The sequence below is a fragment of the Cyprinodon tularosa genome, unplaced genomic scaffold (assembly GCF_016077235.1).
Source record: "Cyprinodon tularosa strain WSP-4 unplaced genomic scaffold, ASM1607723v1 ctg1334, whole genome shotgun sequence".
NCBI classification, from domain to species: Eukaryota; Metazoa; Chordata; class Actinopteri; order Cyprinodontiformes; family Cyprinodontidae; genus Cyprinodon; species Cyprinodon tularosa.
This window is the reverse complement of record NW_024038153.1, coordinates 110,048-132,181: the sequence shown is the minus strand read 5'-3', so window position 1 is coordinate 132,181 and position 22,134 is coordinate 110,048. Positions and strand designations below refer to the sequence as shown.

The 22,134-nt window shown below is 40.4% G+C and overlaps 1 protein-coding gene across 2 annotated transcripts; it reads left to right on the top strand.

Annotated features, from left to right (window-relative positions):
• The first annotated feature begins 640 nt into the window (after positions 1 to 640).
• Positions 641 to 21,810, top strand: LOC119778456 (desmoglein-2-like). 2 transcript variants are annotated; one of them, XM_038277671.1, is made up of 14 exons: positions 641 to 702; positions 5,067 to 5,195; positions 5,466 to 5,624; positions 6,196 to 6,337; positions 6,550 to 6,707; positions 8,068 to 8,202; positions 9,018 to 9,203; positions 10,370 to 10,830; positions 10,909 to 11,057; positions 13,299 to 13,520; positions 15,085 to 15,303; positions 17,712 to 17,839; positions 17,947 to 18,219; positions 18,847 to 21,810. In XM_038277671.1, exons 1-14 carry the CDS (start codon positions 643 to 645, stop codon positions 19,903 to 19,905), a joined length of 3,480 nt encoding a protein of 1,159 aa, XP_038133599.1. In that variant the 5' UTR covers positions 641 to 642; the 3' UTR covers positions 19,906 to 21,810. The 2 variants fall into 2 exon arrangements, with proteins under 2 accessions (XP_038133599.1, XP_038133598.1); XM_038277670.1 differs by lacking the exons at positions 5,067 to 5,195; positions 5,466 to 5,624 and having other exon boundaries at positions 643 to 702.
• The last annotated feature ends 324 nt before the right edge of the window (positions 21,811 to 22,134 follow it).

The following is a 22,134-nucleotide window of genomic DNA, read 5'->3' as shown; positions in this document are numbered from 1 at the left end:
AATCAGTTTAATCCCATCCAAATGAAGTGACTGACTAATCAGCTTCTTTTTCAGAGACTCTGGTCCAAAGACTATAACTTCTGTTTTGTCTGCATTCAGAAGCAGAAAGTTAAGAGTCATCCAGGTTTTTATGTCTTCAGACATGCCTGTAATCTATGTAATGGGTTAGCTTCATCTGGATTATAGACAGATATATAAAAACATCATTCTTATTTTTATTTAAATAACTATCAAATATATATTTTCCTTGCTTCCAGAAACTGTTATGTAAAATGATGTCTTTCAAAGATGGATCAATAAAGACTTATACTACATATTCATATTAATATATTATAAAAATGAACTGTTAAGAAACGTTAAAGGCCTAAAAGGTGTTTGAAAGTCCAGCTCTTCCGGGTTTAAAGGAGCTTTATTAAAAAGATTTAATTATTTATGGTTATCGATTTTCTGCTTTATCTCTTCAGTGGAACTTTGACCTTTGATGTTAGCATTGGTTGCGTGTCATGGAACCTGTAATTAACATACTTTCTCCTGAAGTCATACATTCCTAACCTGAGGGGATTAAAATATTTGGCACATTGTCAGGTGCTTGTTTAAGATAAAGCTGCGCTGGTGCTGCTTGTCATTTCTGACAAGAAGCACATGCATCCATTTACAATGCTTCGACTCTCTGGGCTCCTGCTGGCGGTCCTGCTGTTTGCGGTGAGTCCACTTTAAGTCTGTTTAGATTGAAGATACTTTAACAACAAACTTCCTGATCCTTTCTGTTAATAACTTGCATTTTAAGTTTGCAGTCAGAGCAAAGGGACTGGTATCAGCCAAATTCCAGTTTCAGATTTTTGTTTACTGATTTAAAGAACCACAATTGACTGTCCCCAAAAATTCTGTTTAGTTAAAAAAAGATGCGATCATTATTAAGTGATTGTACTATGGATCGCACGTTTAATCACATCAAGGCAAGGCAAGGCAAATTTATCTGTATAGCACAATTCAGTACAAAGACAATGCAAAGTGCTTTACATGATTAAAATATAGGAAAATAAAACAGAATCAAAGCAAGTAGGAAAAATAAATAAATAAAATAAAATAAAATAAAAAATGCAGAAACAAAAAAGAACATTAAAAACAGTTGGACTAAAGAAAATAAAAAAGTTGAACTAATGATGTTTCAGTTGAACTGTTTAACTAGAACAGTGGAAGGCGATCCTAAACAAATGTGTTTTTAGTCTTGATTTAAAGGAACTCAGGCTTTCCGCACTTTTCCAGTTTTCTGGAAGTTTGTTCCAGATAAGTGGAGCATAGGAACTAAATGCTGCTTCTCCATGTTTAGTTCTGGTTCTAGGTCTGCAGAGCAGGCTGGAGCCAGAAGACCTGAGTGGTCTGGAGGGTTGATTCACTGATAGCAAGTCTGTGATGTATTTAGGTGCTAAGCCATTCAGAGATTTATAGACTAACAGAAGGATTTTAAAGTCTATTCTCTGAGATACAGGGAGTCAGTGGAAGGACTTTAGAACCGGGGTGATGTGCTCTACTTTCTTAGTGTTAGTGAGGACACGGGCAGCAGCGTTCTGGATCAGCTGCAGCTGTCTGATCCACTTTTTAGGCAGACCTGTGAAAACACCGTTGCAGTAATCAACTCGACTAAAAATAAACGCATGGATTAGTTTTTCCAGATCAGGCTGAGACATTAGTCCTTTAATCCTGGAAATGTTCTTCAGGTGATAGAAAGCCAACCTTGTAATTGTCCTTAAATGCTTTTGGAGGTTCAAGTCTGAATCCAGCACTACACCTAGATTTGGGGCCTGATCAGTGGTTACTAGCTGAAGCGACTGAAGCTGTGTGCTAACTTTAGATCTCTCCTCTATTGGTCCAAAGATTATTACTTCAGTTAGATATCAGATATCGCTTCCTGCAGAAGCTCTAAAGGTATCTATACGCAGGCTGAATTTGTTCTGAACCTCATCAGCTTTTTCTAGCAGTCACAGTTATTTATTTCTTATTCCCTGGTTTGTTCAAATAATATTATAAAAGGACTTTCTAGGGAACATTTGTCTCTATTTGACATGGAAACGATTGAACTTATCATAGAGGCAGAGTTGGCAACTGCTTGGGGCCCCTATCAGCATGTGGCCCTACCAGTGAGGGGCCGCACTGGTGGCCCTCCACACTAACAACACCTCTGGGATGAATTCAGTGCAAGGACAATTCAGAGTGCTTTACATGAATTAAAGTATAAAATAGATGGAAAATAAAAGCAGTAAAAAGCAAATAAAGATAAAACATGATTAAAGCAGGTAGTGAAACCAATCAAACAATCACAACCTTAAAATCATGATTCTAAACTTATGGCTTTTAAACGCAGACTTCAAAGAACTCAGGCTTTCAGCTCTTTTCCAGAATCAAAGCAACGACAAAAGTAGAAAAAAACAGACCATCAACTTCTGCTCCCATTTTCTCTTCCTCTGGTGTGGATGTTCATCAGTTAAACATCCAGAGGTGCAGTATGTCGCTGAGTCAAGCAGGAGAGACTCACAGAGAGAGAACGGTCAGACAGAGCTGAGAAAATAACCTCCATGATTGAGATCTCACACGATAAGACTTCTAGATGTCCTTTAAAAACATGCACTATATATCTATATATCTATAGATATTTAAAACCAATCAGATACGTTTATGTTGCGCTCCTCCAAAACCTGGTAATGAGTGAGAAGAAGAGACAGAAAGTGGCACGGTAAAGGACAGCTAAGAGAAAAAGACTGACAAAGACTGACTGGTGGTTGGTCAGTCGTTGGCACAAAGGTGTCAGCCATGAAACATTACCTGGAATGATTCCTTCAAGGTGGGATGATCTGAGAAACAAGGTTTTCCAGGCAGCATGGAGCTGATCCCTGGCTGATCTCAGATTATGGAGAAAAATCACTGAAGCAGCTTCAGGCAGAGAGGACTTCATTTTTTTTTTACTGCAGTAGTGGCTCATTTTTTCAACAGTAGGCTGACAGGAAAGAGGGTAAGAGAGACGGGGAGAGACATGCGGCAAAGGACTACAGGTCGGATTCCATACATGGGTCGAGTGCGCTAACCTCTGCGCCTCCTGCACGCCCAGAGTCATTCATTCTTGATTATCTTTTTTTTTCTTGATTTTATCTTTTTCTGTCCCATTTAGCCAATCTAGCTCTAGGAATAGATGTCCCACAGCTAGATGCTAGCTGATAGCCCAATAGCTTTGCTTTCACAGGCAGACCAGCACGGCTGCTGCCATAAGGTTCATATTGGAACTTATATATTAAACTACATTGAACATTATTTAGGGAGTAAAATTGTAAACAACAGAGACGGAAAGGGAGGAGTGAGAGAGAGGGGGGGGGGTGAGAACTAAGGGGGGAGAGAGAGAGAAGATAGAGTGACAAAACATCCAAAATAGACACAGAAGATCTAGAGTAACTCCTAGAAGTCTGCTACCACATCTGGATGAGACGACAGGAACAGAAAACAGAGAACAGCAAAAAGAAGACAACAGAGAACCAGAGTAAAGATCAGAAAGCTTCCAGAGCAGCAGGTATCCCTCAGATATCCACGTGTGTGGAAGGAAAACCTGTGGTGATTCCACAATATTAATCAGGGTGGGATAGATCTGTAGCATCAGATTAGCAGTTATCATCACTGTCAATCTGTGAACACCTGGAACCAAATGCATGAGCATGCAGGTACAAAAAGCTTCTTCAGAGGGAAAGTATTATTAATAGGAGGTGTGGGCGGCCCCAGACTCGCCCTACAGGGCCCTGGACCAATAAAGAGGCGATCCTGGCCCCAGAGATTGATTGATTGATTGATTGATTGATTGACTCTATTGATCTCAGAGTGGAGAAATTTACTCGTTACATCAGCTATAACAGTGAAAAAGAGAAGAAGAAGGGGCCAAAGGAAGAAGAAGGTGCATGGGGGGGGGGGGGGTATATACAGTGTATTCAGTTCGTTCACATATGACAGCTGAAGTCTCTTATTTAGCTGGATTATTATACAGGGTTATTGCAAAGGGTATTAATATATCCAGAGGGGCCCCAGATCACTGGGACACTAGGCGGGCAGACATAAGGCTGGCTGGACTCACAGGAGAAGAAAAAACCGGGGGGCCTGAACCCCAAGGGGCCAATTTCCAAAGGGGCCCAACCCTGGAGGCCATACAGCCGGGGTCCCAGGGGGCCACAGCAGCGAGGTTCATGCCCGAGGTGGACCTAGATGAGAGCCCCAAGGTCCGGGAGCGCGCCACCCCCCCAGTGGAAACCCCACAGGGCCAGGAGACCCAGGCCCGTGCCAGCAGCCACTAGTAATGAGACAGCGCCCTCTGAAGTACCTAACCCCGCACCTAGAGCCCGTCAGCGCGCCAGCAGACACCTGACGCTGGCGGGGAGCCAATCGTTGATTAAGTTTAAACACCTGTGGCAGAATTCACTGGAAAGAACCGTTTCTCAGGAACCGCAGTGATTAGGAGCTATTATATGAGACAAGAAAAGTCTGAGAGAGCAGCTCAGCTCTAATTAGCATCCTTAGATTTAGATTCCTTATCTCTCATTAATTATTTTTTATCTTTAACAAACTGACTGCAGCTCGCAGCCTCAACCATTTTATTCAAACATTAAACATTATTTTAATATTTTAATCAGTGAATATATCTGAAATACTACACATAAAGATGGTGTTTCAGTAGAACGGTGCCGTTTTCTTACGTGGCAAAGATCTCCTTTCTAACATGAGCAGCCTGGTGGGTCGCTCTGTTCAAACTGAACCCCGTTTAGCTCAAAGATCCACAGAGATCGCAGCTCCTGCTTATGAACCTTTTCTCCTAGTGTGACAGATCACACTATGCTTCAGCATCTAATAAAGTAGATCTATTATTACCGCTTCATATGAAGTGAGATTAAGGTCAGAGAGGAACCATGATCCGGCCTCAGTCACCATCTGTGCGTATCGGTACGATGGGTGGCGTGAGGAGAACGCTTTCCTTACCGACTGATTTATGAAAACGACCCCAACAGCGACTGTCTTCATCTAATTGTTTGTTTCCACAGGTTCAGGCTGCTGTTTTGGTAAGATCTCATTCTGGAGTTCATCTGCTGCGGCATAAACGAGCGTGGGTTATCCCTCCCACCATACTGAGGGAAAATGTGGACTACACCCAAAAGGAATATATTTCCAGGGTGAGGAACACTGAAAATGTCACTGAGAGAAACCCTGGATGTGTTGGGGCATGAGAGACTGAACTTTGACCTGGTTAGTGAAATTATGTTTCTGAATGTTTGACTTTAAAGACATTTTGATCAGGCAAGTGCAAAGTGGTCCCTTCCATAAGCAGACCCAAATAATCAATAAATAAGGTCAATATGAGAGCTCCGCTCCAGCTCCTGTGTTTTCATAACATTCTCACTTCTCCTCTTCGACGTAGTCTAATCGGTCTTTTTCTGTTTCAGATCCGATCCGATCCACCTGATCAGCCTGGAACTGAAGTCAGGTACGAATTAAAGGGCAAAGGAGCAGATCAATATCCATTCCATGTGTTCGTGGTTGATGAGAAGGGACTTGTTAGAGTGACCAAAGTGCTTGACAGGGAGCAGATTCCCGTCTACGAAGTAAGTCTGCAGCCTTTGTCCTGTTCAGCATTGATGTGGTTTTACCCATAATGACATAGAGCTGGTTGGTTTTAGTGTTCAAACTGTTCCTACAGGTGATGATTTATTGAGGTGTTGTTGTAAAGATAGAGATCATATTTCAGCTGCTATTTTCCTCTAAGCCTGTTTTAACAGGCTTAGAGGAAAATAGCTCATGTGTTTTCTAATGTTTGCACCGCTCACATGGTTGAAGTTCTTGTTTGAATTTCACGGTGGTTTAATTTTAAATGAAGTTTTTTTTAGAAGCGCTGAAAATTTAGTTTAATTAGTGTAATAATTCATGCATTACTCTATTGTACATGGGTGAGTAAAACTCTGACCTGGTTGACTGGGAATCCTCACCAGAAAGAATAAAAATGCTGCTAATTGCTGCAGTTTCAGAATAATTTTTGAGCGGTAAGATTGCAGAAACAGGGTCAGGTCTCTGTTACGCTGCAGAGGTCAAGGTGCTCACTGTCTCAGTCCTACAGCGTTTGCACAACACCTGTAAACATGACAGAAATAACAACATTATGAATAATCTTTTGTTTAGATCACAGCTATTGCCAGACACGAAGATGGCAGCGAAGTCCATGAGAATATTACACTTCAACTTAAGGTTGAAGATGACAATGACAATCCTCCCAGGTTTGATTCATCAATGAAAGCTGAGGTGGATGAGTGCATTCCTGAAGGTCAGTGTGGCAAACATTAAACTCATAAAACAATGAAGCTAATTGTTTTTAACTGTGATTGAATTTATTATTTTTTAGGATCTTAAACAACAATAAGCTTTCAAACTATTTGAACATATTATTGTTCCACTCATTGTTATTGTTGTCGCTTAAATAACATCAACTGGAGGAAAATCTTTTTGACTTTGTTGCATCTGAACCTGTTTTCTCAGGGACTTCAGTCCTACAAATCAAGGCCAGTGATGCAGATGATCCAGAAACACCCAACGCTCAGATTGCCTACTCCATCATAGACCAGAAACCACATGACCATTTTCAGATGACCAAGGACGGCCTGATCTATGTCGATTATCCTCACTTGGATAGAGAAGTAGGAGCTTCACCAGCTGTTTACTTCCTTCTTCTAAACATTATAGCCTTTCATCATATTAGCTGTTTTAATTGAAAAAAGATCAGAACTCTCACCAAGATCCTCTACTGCAGTATTTAGAGCAATTAAGACGTACAAACTCGTTAGCATACACAAAGCCAATCTTCAAACCAAGTGTGATTCATAGTTTATTTCTAAACTGAGTGGAAAAGCCCAGAAAGATCTTTTTGTTTGTGTTTTTTGAGTTAGCAGATCTTATTCTGATGAACAAACCAAAACATTTAAAGAACATGCAAACTAAACCTCACCATTTATTAAAGCTGGAGCAGATGGGGGGGGGCATTTTTTGTTTTGGCATTTAGTGCGTTTACAAGTCAATTGATTTCCACAATTGTGAGTCATTTCTTCTTGTTGAAGGGCATTTTTCCTCTCTACTGTCTCTGCATGCATGCTCAGGGTGAGGGATTGCTGAAGAGTCAATGACCCAAACCCCCCTCTAACCATTAACCCTTAACTATCAGTGTCACTCCCAGTAAAGTCTCACTTGCTGCTGTAGAAGGCGCCTAGATTGAAGGTGGGTGTTATAAATGTGAAGTAATGGCCCCATCCCTCCAACGGAAGAGGAAAGCATGCGTTGCTATGGCAACACAGTGACGCTTTATGTGTAGGGCTGTACATCACATTAAACATTTGTCCCTTTCAAATGTTTATGGTCGTCAAAATATTTTAAAGAGGACCTTCCATATCTCATAAACTAACCTGTGATTTTCTGTCAGTGTGACGAAGATGCAGGAAACCAGCAGAATGTATATCTGGAGGTACGCGTTTCCTCTGTCATCAGGCCGCTGTTACACCAGCTGGAAACATAAACCTTTAGCACCTAAATTACTCCCACAAGTTACAGTGGAAACGTTGACCTAATTCTGCTTATGCAGTGCCGACAGCAGACTAAGAGAAAACCAAAGTACCTAATCCCGTTATTAGAAAGGATGAAGACAGTATAGCTAATCCCCACAGGCCAGAGAGGACAGGCTTGAACATGCAGCCTGCAGTAAAGACCAGCTGAGCTGAAAAGGGACGCCCAGGTGTTCAGGCAGAGAGGTGGAGAGAGCTGGAGGGAAGGAATGCTGGGACCAGGCATAGTAGGGAGAAAATATGATTTATTACAAAAATAAATGTCAAGAAAACTCAGCAAACAATAACAAGAATATTCACTGGAAATTTAACAAAAACTACACAAAAGCACATAATAACTCTTTTTCCCTTGGTATGCATTGATTTGGGGGTTTATTTGACTTTCTGCAGCACTCTGAGTGAAACACTCGTCTTCATTAGGCTCTATCTGCTATATTCCTTTCAGGAAGAAGATACATACATTCTAACAGTGACTGCTGCAGATCTATACGGCGCACCAGGGGGACACACTACAACAGGCACCGTTACTATCACACTTAACGATGTCAACGACAATCCTCCAACTCTGGAAAAATCTGCAGTAGGTGTTTGGTTTCAGTGAGAACATGTTGCTTTGAGGTTTCCTAGAGTTTGTCATAACTTTGGTGCACTGGTTTGCTGTGTCTATGTTACAGCTTCTATATGCATGAACTGGTTGAATTGTCTGTAAAAAGCCTTCAGAGAATGTGTGCTATAGAAAGAAGCTGAATTGACTCCTGAACTTCCTGTTTCCTTTTTTAACTTAAAGGCCTTGTTTGGTTTGTAGGTTTCTTTATATTTATGTTATAATCTGGATTACTGACGCTGCCTCTATCCACTGATGAAGCCCCTCCAGACTGACTTGGTTTTGCTGGTCGGCTTGAGTCCAACTTTCATTTCTGGGTATTTATTTTAGGACTTAAATCTACTGAAAAATAGCTAAATAATAGGATAGATGATGATGATGATGATGATGATGATGATGATGATGATGATGATGATGATGATGATGATGATGATGATGATGATGATGAGAGAAAAGTTTGACAGCCACTCAGCCAGCATGCTAACTGGTATCCATTAAATCAGGTAACAGGAACCCTGCGACCGCCACTACCCTCCAATTACGTGTCGAGAGAAAACGGAATAAAAAATAACAGAAACAGGAAGCCTGGCTCTGTCTCATTGCCAATTGACTTTGACCCACTTCTTCTGCTATTGGGGGTGGGGGCTGGTGTTTGGGACATGTCACCAGCACTGTGGGTGACTTTTTCATACTTAAGATGTGAAGGGATAAGCAACCCTGACCTGCTCACACATTGAAGCTGTGATGAACAAACGAATGAACCATCACATTGTTCTGTGTGTGTTTTTCAGTATGAAGGAAGCATTGAAGAAAACACATTTGGTGTTGAGGTGATGAGGATCAAAGCACAGGACAACGACCTCGACAACACGGAAAACTGGGAGGCTGTTTTTGACATTGTCAAAGGGAATGAGGATGGATATTTCAGCATAAAAACTGATCCCAAAACCAATGAGGGCATCTTAATGCTTGAGAAGGTATTGTACTATTATATACTAGTATATTATATACTTAAGGCTGTACAGATAAGCCCCAAGTATTGAAAAAGCCTAGCAAAAATAGGACACAACAGGAATCAATTCTAATCTAAAAAAAACAGAAGGATGTGGTAGTGATGAAAAAGGGGTCCCTATGTCCTCCAGCAGTCTAAGCCTATAGCAGCAGAACTATAGAGATAGCTCAGGATAACCTGAGCCACTCTAACTAGAAGCTTTATCAAAAAGGAAAGTTTTAAGCCTAGCCTTAAAAGTAGACAGGGTGTCTGCCTCACGGACTAAAACTGGTAGTTGGTTCCACAGGAGAGGAGCCTGAGAACTAAAAGATCTGCCTCCCATTCTACTTTTAGAAATTCTAGGAACCACTAGTAAACCTGCAGATTGAGAGCGAAGTGCTCTGTTAGGAACATCAGGAATAAGTTGGGAATGAATTATTTAGCCTTCCTGATTGGCTGCTATGGCTATCACTAAGCTGAATGTCAGTTGTGTTTTTTAAGAAACTGTAAATATAATTTCTATTCAATTTAATTTTGTTTCTCATGGAGAGGGTTGCACAATGTTTTTAATGCATGAATATTATCAGTAATAATTATTAATTAATAATTCATCCTTATTAAAATTAATTATTCTTAGAAAATTAATAGTGATTAATGCTACTAGGCTTTAATGATGATAATCAACCATTATCTTTAATCTACAGTTAAATGTGATTATCTAAATGAGTTGTGAAACTGGGTTGAATAAACCCCTGTAAATGTTTTCATTTTAAATCGTAATTGGTAATTATTAATGATGTCATGTCTCCATCCCAGAATACAGCCAGAAAACTCTGCAGACAATATGTCCATACTGTACGTGCCCTAAGCTTTTAGTCTGGCAATTCATTCCCAGCAGAGATTAGATTTTAATGGCAACATAAAAGGTGGGATGAATACGTCTCAACCAGGAATCAGCCAAAGACGAAACAGGTGGTGACAAAGATCGTGATTCAGTGCAGCAGAGAGGAGCTTGACCAACAGTGTATAATTTCACTTGATGAAAGGAAATGAGTTTATCTCTGCATAAAGCTGAATCAGACAACATTAATATTCCACATTTCAAGGCATTTCTCTTGAGTTCAAACTTTGTTTTTCTGTATCCCTCTTTAGGCTGTGGACTTTGAAAAGGTAAAAACCATGGATCTGGGGTTAGTAGTACGGAACAAGGCTCCTCCGTTTGGATCCTCTGGAGGAGGGGCTAGTGGGGCTAGTGTGGGCTTTGGGGCTAGTGGGGGCGGTGGGGCTAGCGGGGGCAGTGGGAGTAGTGGGAGTAGTGGGGGTTTGGGGAGCAGTGGGGGAGGTGGGGGAGGTGGGAGCAGTGGGGGCAGTGGGGGAGGTGGAAGCAGTGGGGGTGGTGGGGGCAGTGGGGGTGGATCTGGAGGATCCAGTGGAACAGCTTTGAAGACCTATCCAATCAAAATCAACGTGAAGAACCAGCCGGACCCCCCACATTTTGATTCAGTTGCCAAAGCTATTCCAGTAACACGAAACCAGCCCTTCAGCATTATTAACATCGTTGCCCGTTATCCTGCAATAGATGGAGACACTGGGAATCCAGCAAAGAATGTTACGTAAGTATATACACTAACAAAATTAAGCTACATCTTTGGTCATTGACTCATCTAGTTATTTCTTTATATGCGGTGTAGGTATCTAAAAGCCAACGACCCCCTCAACTGGCTTAGCATTGACCCCCAGACAGCTGAGATCAAACTGACCAAGGACCCTTATAGCGACCCGTCTGCACGCCGTCTGGTCAATGGGACATATTTTGCTGAAATACTCTGCATCACAGACGGTACAGTTTTATTATTTAAGGTTTGATATATTTAGACACAACAGAAAAAGTTTAAATTGGTCAATAAACTGAGGTTAAGGTACTTGTTAATCAAATCAACCCACTATGAGTGAGGAGAGACATTTGGCAAAGGTCAGCAGGGCTGGGACTCTGCCTCCCCACCACTGCAGCACCCACAGTTCATTTTCACATCTATTAATGCTGCCAAGTTTATCCTTTTAAAGCTTAGCTAACCTGTTAACCTGTAATTTGCTCCTTATGTGCAGAAACTAAGACTTTTAATACGTAGATTATAAACATCTCTGATCCAAAAAACTCTCAACAGATTGACAGCTGCTGAACACAGTTTCAGTTGAAGGCAGTCGCTGGGAAACAATGTTCTATAACATTTAATTTGATGTATTAACAAAAAAAAAATACAATCAAATCTAGGTGAATATTTTCTGGGTTAGACTTTCAGAGATGAAAGCTGGTCTCAACCTTTATCTTTTCCAACCTTGGATCTTTTTGTCTTGATCTTGTTTTTTCATCAAGGCTGTTTTTGACTTTGCAGTTTTGTAAAACAATGTAGAGTAAAAAAAGTAAAATAATACTAATAGTATCTCCCTTGGTCTACACCTGCACCTGCTCTACACCCTGTGCAGGTTGCTCTATGTGCTCCGGTGGACCTGTAGAAGGCATTTGATGGTGGCCGTTGAGTTTCCCTGTGGGGTGCGCTCCAGGAGTCAGGAGCTCTTTACTGCAGGGCACACAATCTTTGTAGAAGTGGAGAAGGAGTTTGGTTGGAATCACCAGCATTAAGTTGGACCGGCCCTGCTCCCAGTGCATGTTGGACTCAAGCAGTGCTTGATGAACAGGATTTCTAGTTGAGCCAAGGACCGGAGGGAGTCTGGTTTGGGGACCAGAGGATTCATCCCTGCTAATGCAGATTTAGGGTTTTGCTGCTTCCCACCTGCCAAGACCCACAGCATGCACTGGGGAAATTGATAAGGAGCTGGGATAAAGATCAGCTTCACCAAGTTCGAGGCCGTGGTTCTTGACTGAAAAAGTTGGTTTTCCCTCTTCATGTTGGGGAGGTCCTGCTTCAAGGCGAGGAGTTCTAGTGTCTTGGGTTCCTGTTCATGATTGGAGGTTGAGGTGGATTCCAGCTTCATGGGGATGCTGCATCAGTCCACTGTGCTGAAGAGAAAGCTGAGCCAAAAGGCAAAGCTGTCTGTTTACTGTTGGTCTATGTTCCTCATGTGCTCAGGAAATCAGATCATGAACTAAAGATACTGAAATCAGCTTCCTCAGCAGGATGGCTGGGCTCTCCCTTACAGAGAGGGTGAGGAGCTTTGCCATCTGGGGAGGCTCAGAGCACAGCTGGTTCTCCTCAACATCAAGAGGAGTCAGCTAAGGTGGCACAGACATCTTCTATAGATGCCCTTTAATGCCTCCTGCTGAAGGAGGCCCAGAAGACGCCCAGGACATGCTAGAGACTTTGGCTAATCCCAAACCAGCCCCTATGTCTTTCACTATGAAGTCACACTCCAGCTGAGGAGGGCGCCTTGATTGATGCTAATGTGGAAGTAGGCTGCCCTCTTTCCTACACTCAAAAAGGAAAGCAGTTGTTGCCATGGCAACATGAAATGCCTCATGTGAGAGGCTCGAAATCAAACATTTAACCCTCTTTTGAAAATAAACTCATAAAATCATTTAAATCTGTTATTTTGACAAATATGCAGAGATTCAGTGGAACTTACAATTTAAAGCAGTTTTTCCTCCACTAGTAGGTCGCTGTTAGGCCCAATGCTAAGACTGACGCTACCTCCAACTGGTTCAGACGAAAATAGTTAAAGCAAATTTAATGACTAATCCAACTACAACCAACTGATTTCAATCTATTTCATGGTGTCATCATCATTTCCTGTGTGAAACTGACTTAATCGCCATCATGCTACCTGCTGATGAAAACATTAACATCTAACAGATTTTAAAGGTTTACTAAAAGAAAACATCTAATGTAATAGAATAATTGAATAAAACAGTTTCTGGAAGTTTGCATTGTATGAAACTGTTTTAGTTACTAAAATAGCATCAACTTTCTCCTTAAAAAAACAAAAAATGCTCATAATACAAAATGTGGATATTTTGTATGTGCAGGAAAACAGAACATCATTAGTGGGAAAGAGGTTCTGTCATTGTGTTAGTGAGATAGAAGGCCATCATAACCAACTTTGTGTGTTTACCCCCCCCCCACAGATATGCCGGCTAAAACAGCTACTGGCACTATAGCCATCGAGGTGCAGCCGTACAATGATCACTGCCCAAAGCTGACCACAGACTTAATGTTGATGTGCACATCAGAGAACAGGCTGATTGTTAATGCTGAAGATGAAGATGCATTTCCATTTGCAGCACCTTTTAACTTTAGCATTGACCCAGACGGCACACAGGGGAGCTGGCAGGTGAAGCAATACAATGGTAAGAAAATATTCTGAACTGAATCTCCAGAAAATGTGAATCATAGAATGCAGAAAATTTCTAATTTTTGATTTTATAAATTTAACTTGATGTAAAATTCACAAACCCAGTTTTGTTTAATGGAAGGCCTATAATTTTGAGAGGGGGGGGCTTTTAAAATAGATGAAAAAATCCTCTCAGGAAGGTTGGTATAGAAAAACAAAACCAAGTGTAAAAACAATTGTCGCTAAAAATCATAAATATGAGCTTGATAAAATGTAGTTCTCCATCATGTGACACAGTACATAGCATTCGTTAAATGACAGTAAAACATGGTGAACTGCCTAAAGAGAATCTACTACAACTCCATGAGGCTAGAAAATGACCATGATTCAGTTTAAAAGTGATAAAAATTTAGAGTCTGCTGGGGATCAATACATCTCAACCTCAACGGGCCGACAGAGAAGATGAGCTGATAGACTCTAAAGAAAAGGCTGCAGCTTAACTTATCATTAAGAGGGACGAGACGTCCAGTAGAAAACCCACCACATCTAAGGGGTGAGGTGGAGACTCGGAGAACATAAGGGTTAGCTATACCTAAAGGAGGATTTTATATATATATATAAAATAACATAGACACAGTGACGTAAATATTTACTCAGCTGATCATGGGCGTAGGTTTGCATAGGGACCATAGGGACATGTCCCTACCAATAATCTGACATGAGCAACATGTTTCTAATTTACTATCCGGCGTTGTTGCAACAGTCACATGTTTTCCTCTGGCAGCTTCGCTGCCTAGCAGCTGCAGCTCCATCCCTCTAACGTAGTAGCGCACGTCACTGTGCTTCGCTGTTTAACTCCACTCTCATTGCTTGTTCTGCCTTAAGTTCCGCCTTTTCTCTTTCTGATTGGCTGTTGTCTTGTCCGTGTGCTTGGAGTACAAAATTGAAATTATGCATTCACGCTAGAATACCGCGGTTACTACAATATTAGGCTATGAAACTAGTCGCAATAAAAAAACTGAATATCATGTACGCTATAAAACATAAACCTTTTTTTTACCTTTTTTCTTTAAAGAAGATTATTAATGACATTAAATCAGGTGAAACTAAAACATTTCCTTTTGAGTAGTTCTGGATAGTAGTTCTTTTTATCTTATATGCAAAATGTTTATATATATTTTTTTACAACCCACTTAGCTTACAGCCTAAGTGGGTTGCTCTGTCAGCGAAAGGCACATTTTACATTATATAATGTTTTATAGTCTCTATACTCCAGTTAATGATGAATTACTTGCTAAATTAGTTGACGAATATTAGAATTAATCATTTAATATGATAAATTTTTTCAGCCCCAGATAAAATACATGAAATGTGCGACACAGAGTAACTACAGCCCAGATGTTCAACTTTTATAGTGAAGTTAATATTTTAATTAATGTATTATTTTTGCTTCATAATGTATTACTTTTGCACAATTCTATATCTTCAAAAGAAAATACTGTATTTACCTTCACACAAAAACAATAAGTGCATCAATCCATCCATCCATTAACGATGCCCATCATTGCCGTTTCTCACAGAGACGGCAGCTATTGTGCAGACGATGGAGGACCTTTGGCCTGGTGTCTACAACCTGATGTTTGTGGTGGAAGACCAGCAGGGAAAGTCTTGCCCAGAATCACAACAACTGAAAGTCAGTGTCTGTGTCTGTAAGGATGGGGATGTCTGCATGAAACCGGATACGAAGTTAGGAGATGCAGGCATTGGCCTTCTTTTTCTGGGACTGCTACTTCTGCTTTGTGAGTACCACTGAGTTTTGCACACAGCTGCATGTATATATATATATATATATATATATATATATATATATATATATATATATATATATATATATATATATATATATATATATGTTTAAAGGCATCCATAGCCTAATGAATCTAGTCTATTAACCTAAAGCACCATGCATGGTCTGGTTGTTCCATGTCAGGTATGCTGGCTACCACTGCCCCTAGATCTATTGGCTAATTCAAATAAGCGAGGCTTCATGCTGGCAATGAATGAGTTAAACTATTCTAATAGGTGGAACTGAAGCTCCACTGATTGGATGACAGACATTCTGCAGGTCACACCTTACAGTCAGAGGTCAACCTTCGATTCATTTATGACTGTTGGCCGTCACATCTGGCGGTTCTTTCAAGATAATAATCTGAACATGTGTCTTAACCCTCTCAGGCTCAAATTAAGTTGTAGTTGCAGGAAAATCTGATATTTGGAGAAAATTATTATATGCGGTAGTAATAGACTTTTAGACTTTATTTGTCCCTAAGGGGAGATTCTTTTCCACATACACAGAGCTCTTTTATACAAAGAAATAAAAAAGACACCACAGTAAACACCAGCACAAATACAAGACGCGAAAGGAGACATGATACGAGACATGATACACTCAACGGGGCCTGTTGTTTGAAAAGGTGATGGCTGAGGGGATCAGGCTCCTGCCAAAACAGGCCCTTCTACACCTGAGTGCCCTGTACTTCCGTCCAGAGGGGAGGGGTATGAAGTAGTCCTGTAGTGGGTGAGTGGGGTCCCGTTCTATGGAGAGTGAAAAACGTCCGATGGCCTGTTGGTTTGTGTCTGTGAGGTTGGGTGTGGGGAGTCCAATGATTACCTTAACCCTTTGTGAGTATGGTTTTGTTTTTAATATACAATTCAGACTTTTTTTGAGACCTTCACATGCAATGAATTCTGGGAAGTTGCAGATTTGCAACAGTGGCCCGGAGTGGAAAATTAACACTGAAGACTGAATCTGATATGAACATTAACTTTGTTTGAATGTCATAAACAAAAAATGTACTAAACAAAAAAAAAAAAAAAAAAAATTCTCTCCCAAAATTAGAGGCAACTTTTTCTCAAACTTTTTCTCCACCGACATCTCAAAACCTCTTGAGAAGGCCGTTTCTGTTAAACTGGTGCTCAAAATATAGGCAAACTACTAGATAAAGCATGTAGCATCCATTGGTACCTGTTTGGGCACACGTTGCGAATCCACAACATTGAAATCGAGATGCCTCTGGTGAAAAACCCAGAGGAGATAAAATCTACTAATTGGCATGTATCATATCTATACACATTCATGCTTCATCTTATGTAGTATTGATTTAAAAAAATGGAAATTGGTAGCCATCTGCTGAGGCCCACTGGGGTTCAAGGAGACAGAAGTTTCCTCCTCTGCTCTCACCAGCATCTTCTAGATCCTGGCTGTCACCTAGCAACACAGCAGCGGTCTACAGATTAATTTAATGTTCGATTCAAAACCAAAATGCAGATTGTGAATGTTCAGCCGCGCCTGTAAACTCTAGACTAATTCTCGGTTGTCATGACAACTTTAGAGACAGAAAAATGTTTGCGGTTCAAACTAGTTTACCCAGTTCTGCATGCTATCACTATGTCCAGAGATTAGGACTTCTACATATTTGGTGACACAATGTTAAGCTTATAAAGGGTAATGTCTACTGACTTATCTGACGCGTTAGATTTTGCCTTCTTAATTTGAACTCAAGTCCCTCAAATCGGGTTTCTTTGCCCCTTGGCCGTGATGCTGATCAGAACACCGTCACCTGCTCCGCTGACTTCACCACTGAGGTTCCCTCTGGGTCACCCTAAGTTGGTCAGGTTACTCGTAAGCGCATAGCCCACCAAATGTTGAAAGAGCGATAGTATTGCCATTATTGTTAATATACAATAGAAATTCACACAATTAGTGATAAAATGTCACAGGGGATGGTATTGGGGGGGTGGTCATTTAATAAGGGAATGCAACCTCTCATCATTCCTCACCACCGCTCATCCCCCCTCTTCCCCCCATCAACTCGATTACCGGTGCAAAGGAACAAAGACTCTCATCTGATTAGCTCAAAAAAAAAAAAAAAGTCCAATGTTTTGTCTTCTCTACTGGAGCAACTGGAAACTGCTGAAACTGTGGAAGAGCGTAAAGTTGGATTAAAATCATTAAATATGGACAGAAATTAACTTTTGTTAAATAGTATGAATGAAAACAGGGAGCCTGCAGTTAAATGTCCTTGTTTAGCTGGATTAGCTTGTGTTGCACAGCTAATCCACCTCCTTTGCTTTTATTAGAGATATGATTTATTTTAAAACTGTTAGTTTTCTCTCAGATAAATATGTTAAATTACTTTTCTTCCAGTGATTCCTTTGTTGATGTTCCTCTGCCAGTGTGGAAGTGCTGCTAAATATAAGGACCTCTTTACTGATGTGCCTTCGACAAAATCTCATCTCATTCACTACGACACTGAAGCCCCCGGAGACAATGTGGTGAGACAAACATTTTTAGATATTTTCAGTGTTTTAAAGTTAATGACCTGATTTGACAGAAAACATAAAGATTTTGCTCCAATAATTGTTGCGTTGATCTTTTGCAGGAAGCTGCTGCTTTGCTGAACTTTCCAACACAGAATATAAAGGGTGTGGATCTACAATATGTAGAAGCTCTGCCAGGGGCTGGATTTGAAATGCAGCAATCGGTGGCTTCCATGAATCAGGGCATGTTCCAAGGTGTGTCCTCAAATGGCTTCAGAGACGAAATGGGGATGAACATGTGGGAAGGCAGTGGCTTTGAGTCCGAAACTCGAGAGTCAAGAGGATATCATGACTTGGCTTTACCAGACAGCTTCCTTTCACTCTACTACATCCAGGTGAAACCTCATTTTCTATTGAAAATATAAATCATGTCAGTTTGATTGAAATATTTGTGCATTCTCTGCTGCTTTGGTCCAACATGTGGTGTTTCTGTTATATCAATGCAGCCATTGTAATGGAAGCTGTGTTCATTCATGAAACTTAGTGGCTTTGGTAGCTGAGCACAGAGGTAACTGTAACTGTAAAGTGCTTTTGAGTCTCCTGGCCTTTAAAGGCGCTGTATAAATATATAAGAGTATTTACCATTTAGCAGCATTTGATTTTCATTTGCTGGAAGGTTAAAGATCAGAGGAGTCTGCTAATCAAGGTACTTATTAAACAAGCTGTTAGCAGGGAATTAATTGCCATTTTATTTATAAAAATAATGTAGGATCACAATTATCAGAAAAATTAGGATTGAATTAAGAGACAAACTATAGGAAAAGTAAATAAGCAGATTGATCCCAATAGAGATTTATTTTCTGTTAGTTGAGTGACAGATGAAAACAATCGTTCCCCCAATCTCTGTTTTTAACTAATGTTAAAGATGGCTTCGTCATTAAGGAACTATTTTAGAGTAAATCTTTGTTATTCTTTTTTTTTGCTTTATTCTGATAACTGACTAACTCTTCTTTCAACAACAGAAGACCAGTGGAGATGAGAACGTTGAGATAACAGATACCCAGCTGGTGTACGACTATGAGGGCGAGGGCTCCCCTGCTGGCTCCGTGGGATGCTGCAGTCTTCTGGATTCAGACAATGACCTGAGTTTCCTTGATGATTTTGGACCGAGGTTTAAAACGCTTGCTGAAATATGTGGTGGCAAAATAGTCCAATCTGAGACGACGACACAAGCGGAGACTCCTCTACCTAATGTTCCTGTGAGCAACGTTCGAGTGTCAGAGCCAGATTTGTTGACCAGCCAAGAGTTGTCCCATATGTCCATTGTGCAGTCGGCCAACTCCAGAACCGAGCAGAGGTTAGCCAGTGAAAGAAGGGAGCAGTCTGAGATCAGGGAGAGCAAGGCCGCAGTGAAGGAAGGGATGACCTCAGTGCAGGCAGGGATGGCGCACCAGAACCAGATGGTAGTTCTAAACCAACAGCAACCCGTCTACTTTACCACCGCGCCTATGATGCAGCCCATGCACTATGTTGTTCAGCAGCCCCTTCAGAATGCAGTGATACTAGCTGAGGCACCTGCCTCCAGTCTTCAGCACATGGTAATGGTTAATGGCACTGATATCGCCTCATCCCAGGGAGTTATTGTTCAAGGTCAGACAATGATGCCCAATGTACAAACCCAGAGCCTTGGGGCAGTGCTGGTTGACAGCAGGGGGAACCAGGGAACCACTGGGAACCTGATCTCTGGCTCCCAAAACATGATGTTTGTTGAAAGCAATGTCCCTGCTGGATCTGTAAAAGTACTAAACGGTAACCAGGTTAGCCTTGCTCAGGGTGGTGCGACACTAAACGGGTTGTCAGGATCTCAGACAATCATTAAGAAGCGGGAGTCAAACAGCAGAGGGCAGCAGAGTCAGGGTGGAAAAGGTTCTTTCCAAAAGTCTAAAGTCTCTGGTGTTCAAAAGGTTCATGTGATCAGTGGTGCATCCGGCGGCTCTGAGGGAAGCACCTCTTCTTACACCCTTACTACATCCACCAACAATGGAGTAGTTGTTGGGCAGAAGCACAGAGTAATGAACTAGAGACGCGGCGTCTACTGCAGGAAAAAATCACCTATGGTGTGGTCTAGGGTGATGGGAGCTTATCTAAAGCAGGTGTTTGGGTTAAGCAATAGTTCCCAAAGGTTTTAGTGCAGTTACCATTTGTTCTTATGTCCTGTAAAGTTAGCTGAAACTGCACAGGCTTTGTTTGGGCATAGCTTCTACGTTCCCATGGCCTAAAGATGCCTTGGATTAAAAAATAATGAGAAGTTTCTACTATGGCCCTTAAATTTGCCTGACCTACAGTAGATAGATCCAGAACGTATAGATACAAACAGCTGATCATAGAGGTGACCTGGAATTACTTTAGGGTTAGGATTCACTCGATGATAACAACCTACTGAGCCTAATCTAGAGCCATTCTATGGGACTGATAACCTCTAATAACGACCATTTATTGGGATGATATAATGTTGCTGCAAACAGTGCAACAACAGTGTAAAAGAAGACGGTATCAACCTGAGGATGAACCCATGAGATGATGAACTGGTTCTACCTGTTAGAACTTTTTTATTCTTCATCTTCACCTGCTGACAGATAATTTCACCTAAATAGATACATTGATCCACTACCATTCAAGAATTAAAACAAGTAATATAACCCGTCACAACAGTCTATGGCAAGCCGTTTTGACATGAATTTGTTTTACTGAACATGTATTCCTGATATCTAAAAAAAACTTTTTTTATTCTCAGGATGACCATTTTAAATAAAATGGCATTCTTCACATCTATAATAAACATTCTGAATGTCTAGAAATTAATTATATATCTCTATATTCTTATTGTTAGTGATCAGCATTTGTATTATTTTGACTATAAAGAAATCTATTTCCGATATCATAAATAAATACTCAGTCAAGCTTATAAATAACAGATGACCACTAAAAATGTGTAAACATTTCTAGATATACAAAAATTCATCCTTAATAGTATAATTCAGTTTTTTACTTTCTGAAATACAGTTTCTGCAGTGGCCTTCATATAAACTCACACATTAACTCGACCAACAATCTTCTCCGTCGCCATCTTCCTCAGCTGTAGAGCTGTTTCTCTTTGTCTCTTAAACACATTCTACATTTATTTTGTTTTATTTCCTCATTAAAATCCCTAGTTCCAGTGGGTTGAAAAAGGCACTTCCTGTTTCCTGTCATCATGGTGACTCGTTGAGTCAGGGCTACACTGAGCCACTCCAGTGGCTACTGTGAAATGAAAAACTCAGAGTTTGTTAGGCTCTTCTTGTGTTTTAAGTTTTTAAATTGCATTAAAAAGAAAATCATAATCTTGCCTAAAATCCTGAAATAATGCGTCTGATTTAGCTTCAGGCAGAAATGCAACTTCTAGCACAAAGTAACGAGACATATTAAACCCCCCCAGGTAGCTGAGTTTATTACTGATCAAATTAAAGCTTTGTCTGTTGTGCACCTTATTAAACACCCGGCAGGTTTTAGAAATTCTCTTATGTATTCCTGCTGAAAATAAAGGTAACTGCAAAGAGCTGATTCCAGCTGCTTAAGCCGTTTTATCACAGCTACTGTCTGATATTTGCTTCGAGGAAATGGAACGCTGTCACCACTTGTCCCCACAGGGTAACACACACACACTTAAAAGAGGTCAAAAATGTTATCTTTAAAATGGCCATTTTATTATGCTCACTAAAATTGTGAAATCCGTTTCCTGTTCACGGGTGATAAGAATATTTCTTTGTGTGTAATAATTCTTCTCATCCTAAACACTTAATTATTGAAATGTTTTTTTTTTCCTTTGAAAAAATTGTTAAAACGTATTGATAAATGTGAGGCTTTAAATGAAGAATTGTATGTCTGCTACTTCTGGTTGCAGCTAAAGTTTGATAAGTTTGAGAATAAAGAAACATTATTTAATTGTGGTTTTTTGTTGATAGATTATTATTAGTACTATAATGCTTTAGTCAAGGGAAAATAAATTATCAGTTTAAATATAATTCTTTTCTCAGCAAGATGATTTAGTTTTGTTGCTCCTACAGACAGACCAACCAAGTATGGTCGGAAGGGTTAGGGTTTCTCTTATTTCATATATCGAGTTATGCTGTTTATCCATTGAACAATGTTTTTACTCAGTCTGTTTCACCTGCAAGGCCACACAATGCCTGAGTAAGGAGTGTTTGCATAAAAAAATATACTGTTAGCATAAAAAACAGATTATTTCTCAAGGTTTATTCATAACATGTTAC

Bases quoted from the DNA above. Each gene is read 5' to 3' on its own strand.
- LOC119778456 (XM_038277671.1), top strand. From the start codon at position 643: ATGCATCCATTTACAATGCTTCGACTCTCTGGGCTCCTGCTGGCGGTC. The intron at 5,625-6,195 runs GTAAGTCTGCAG...TCTTTTGTTTAG, and splicing joins AGCAGATTCCCGTCTACGAA to ATCACAGCTATTGCCAGACA. The intron at 9,204-10,369 runs GTATTGTACTAT...ATCCCTCTTTAG, and splicing joins GCATCTTAATGCTTGAGAAG to GCTGTGGACTTTGAAAAGGT.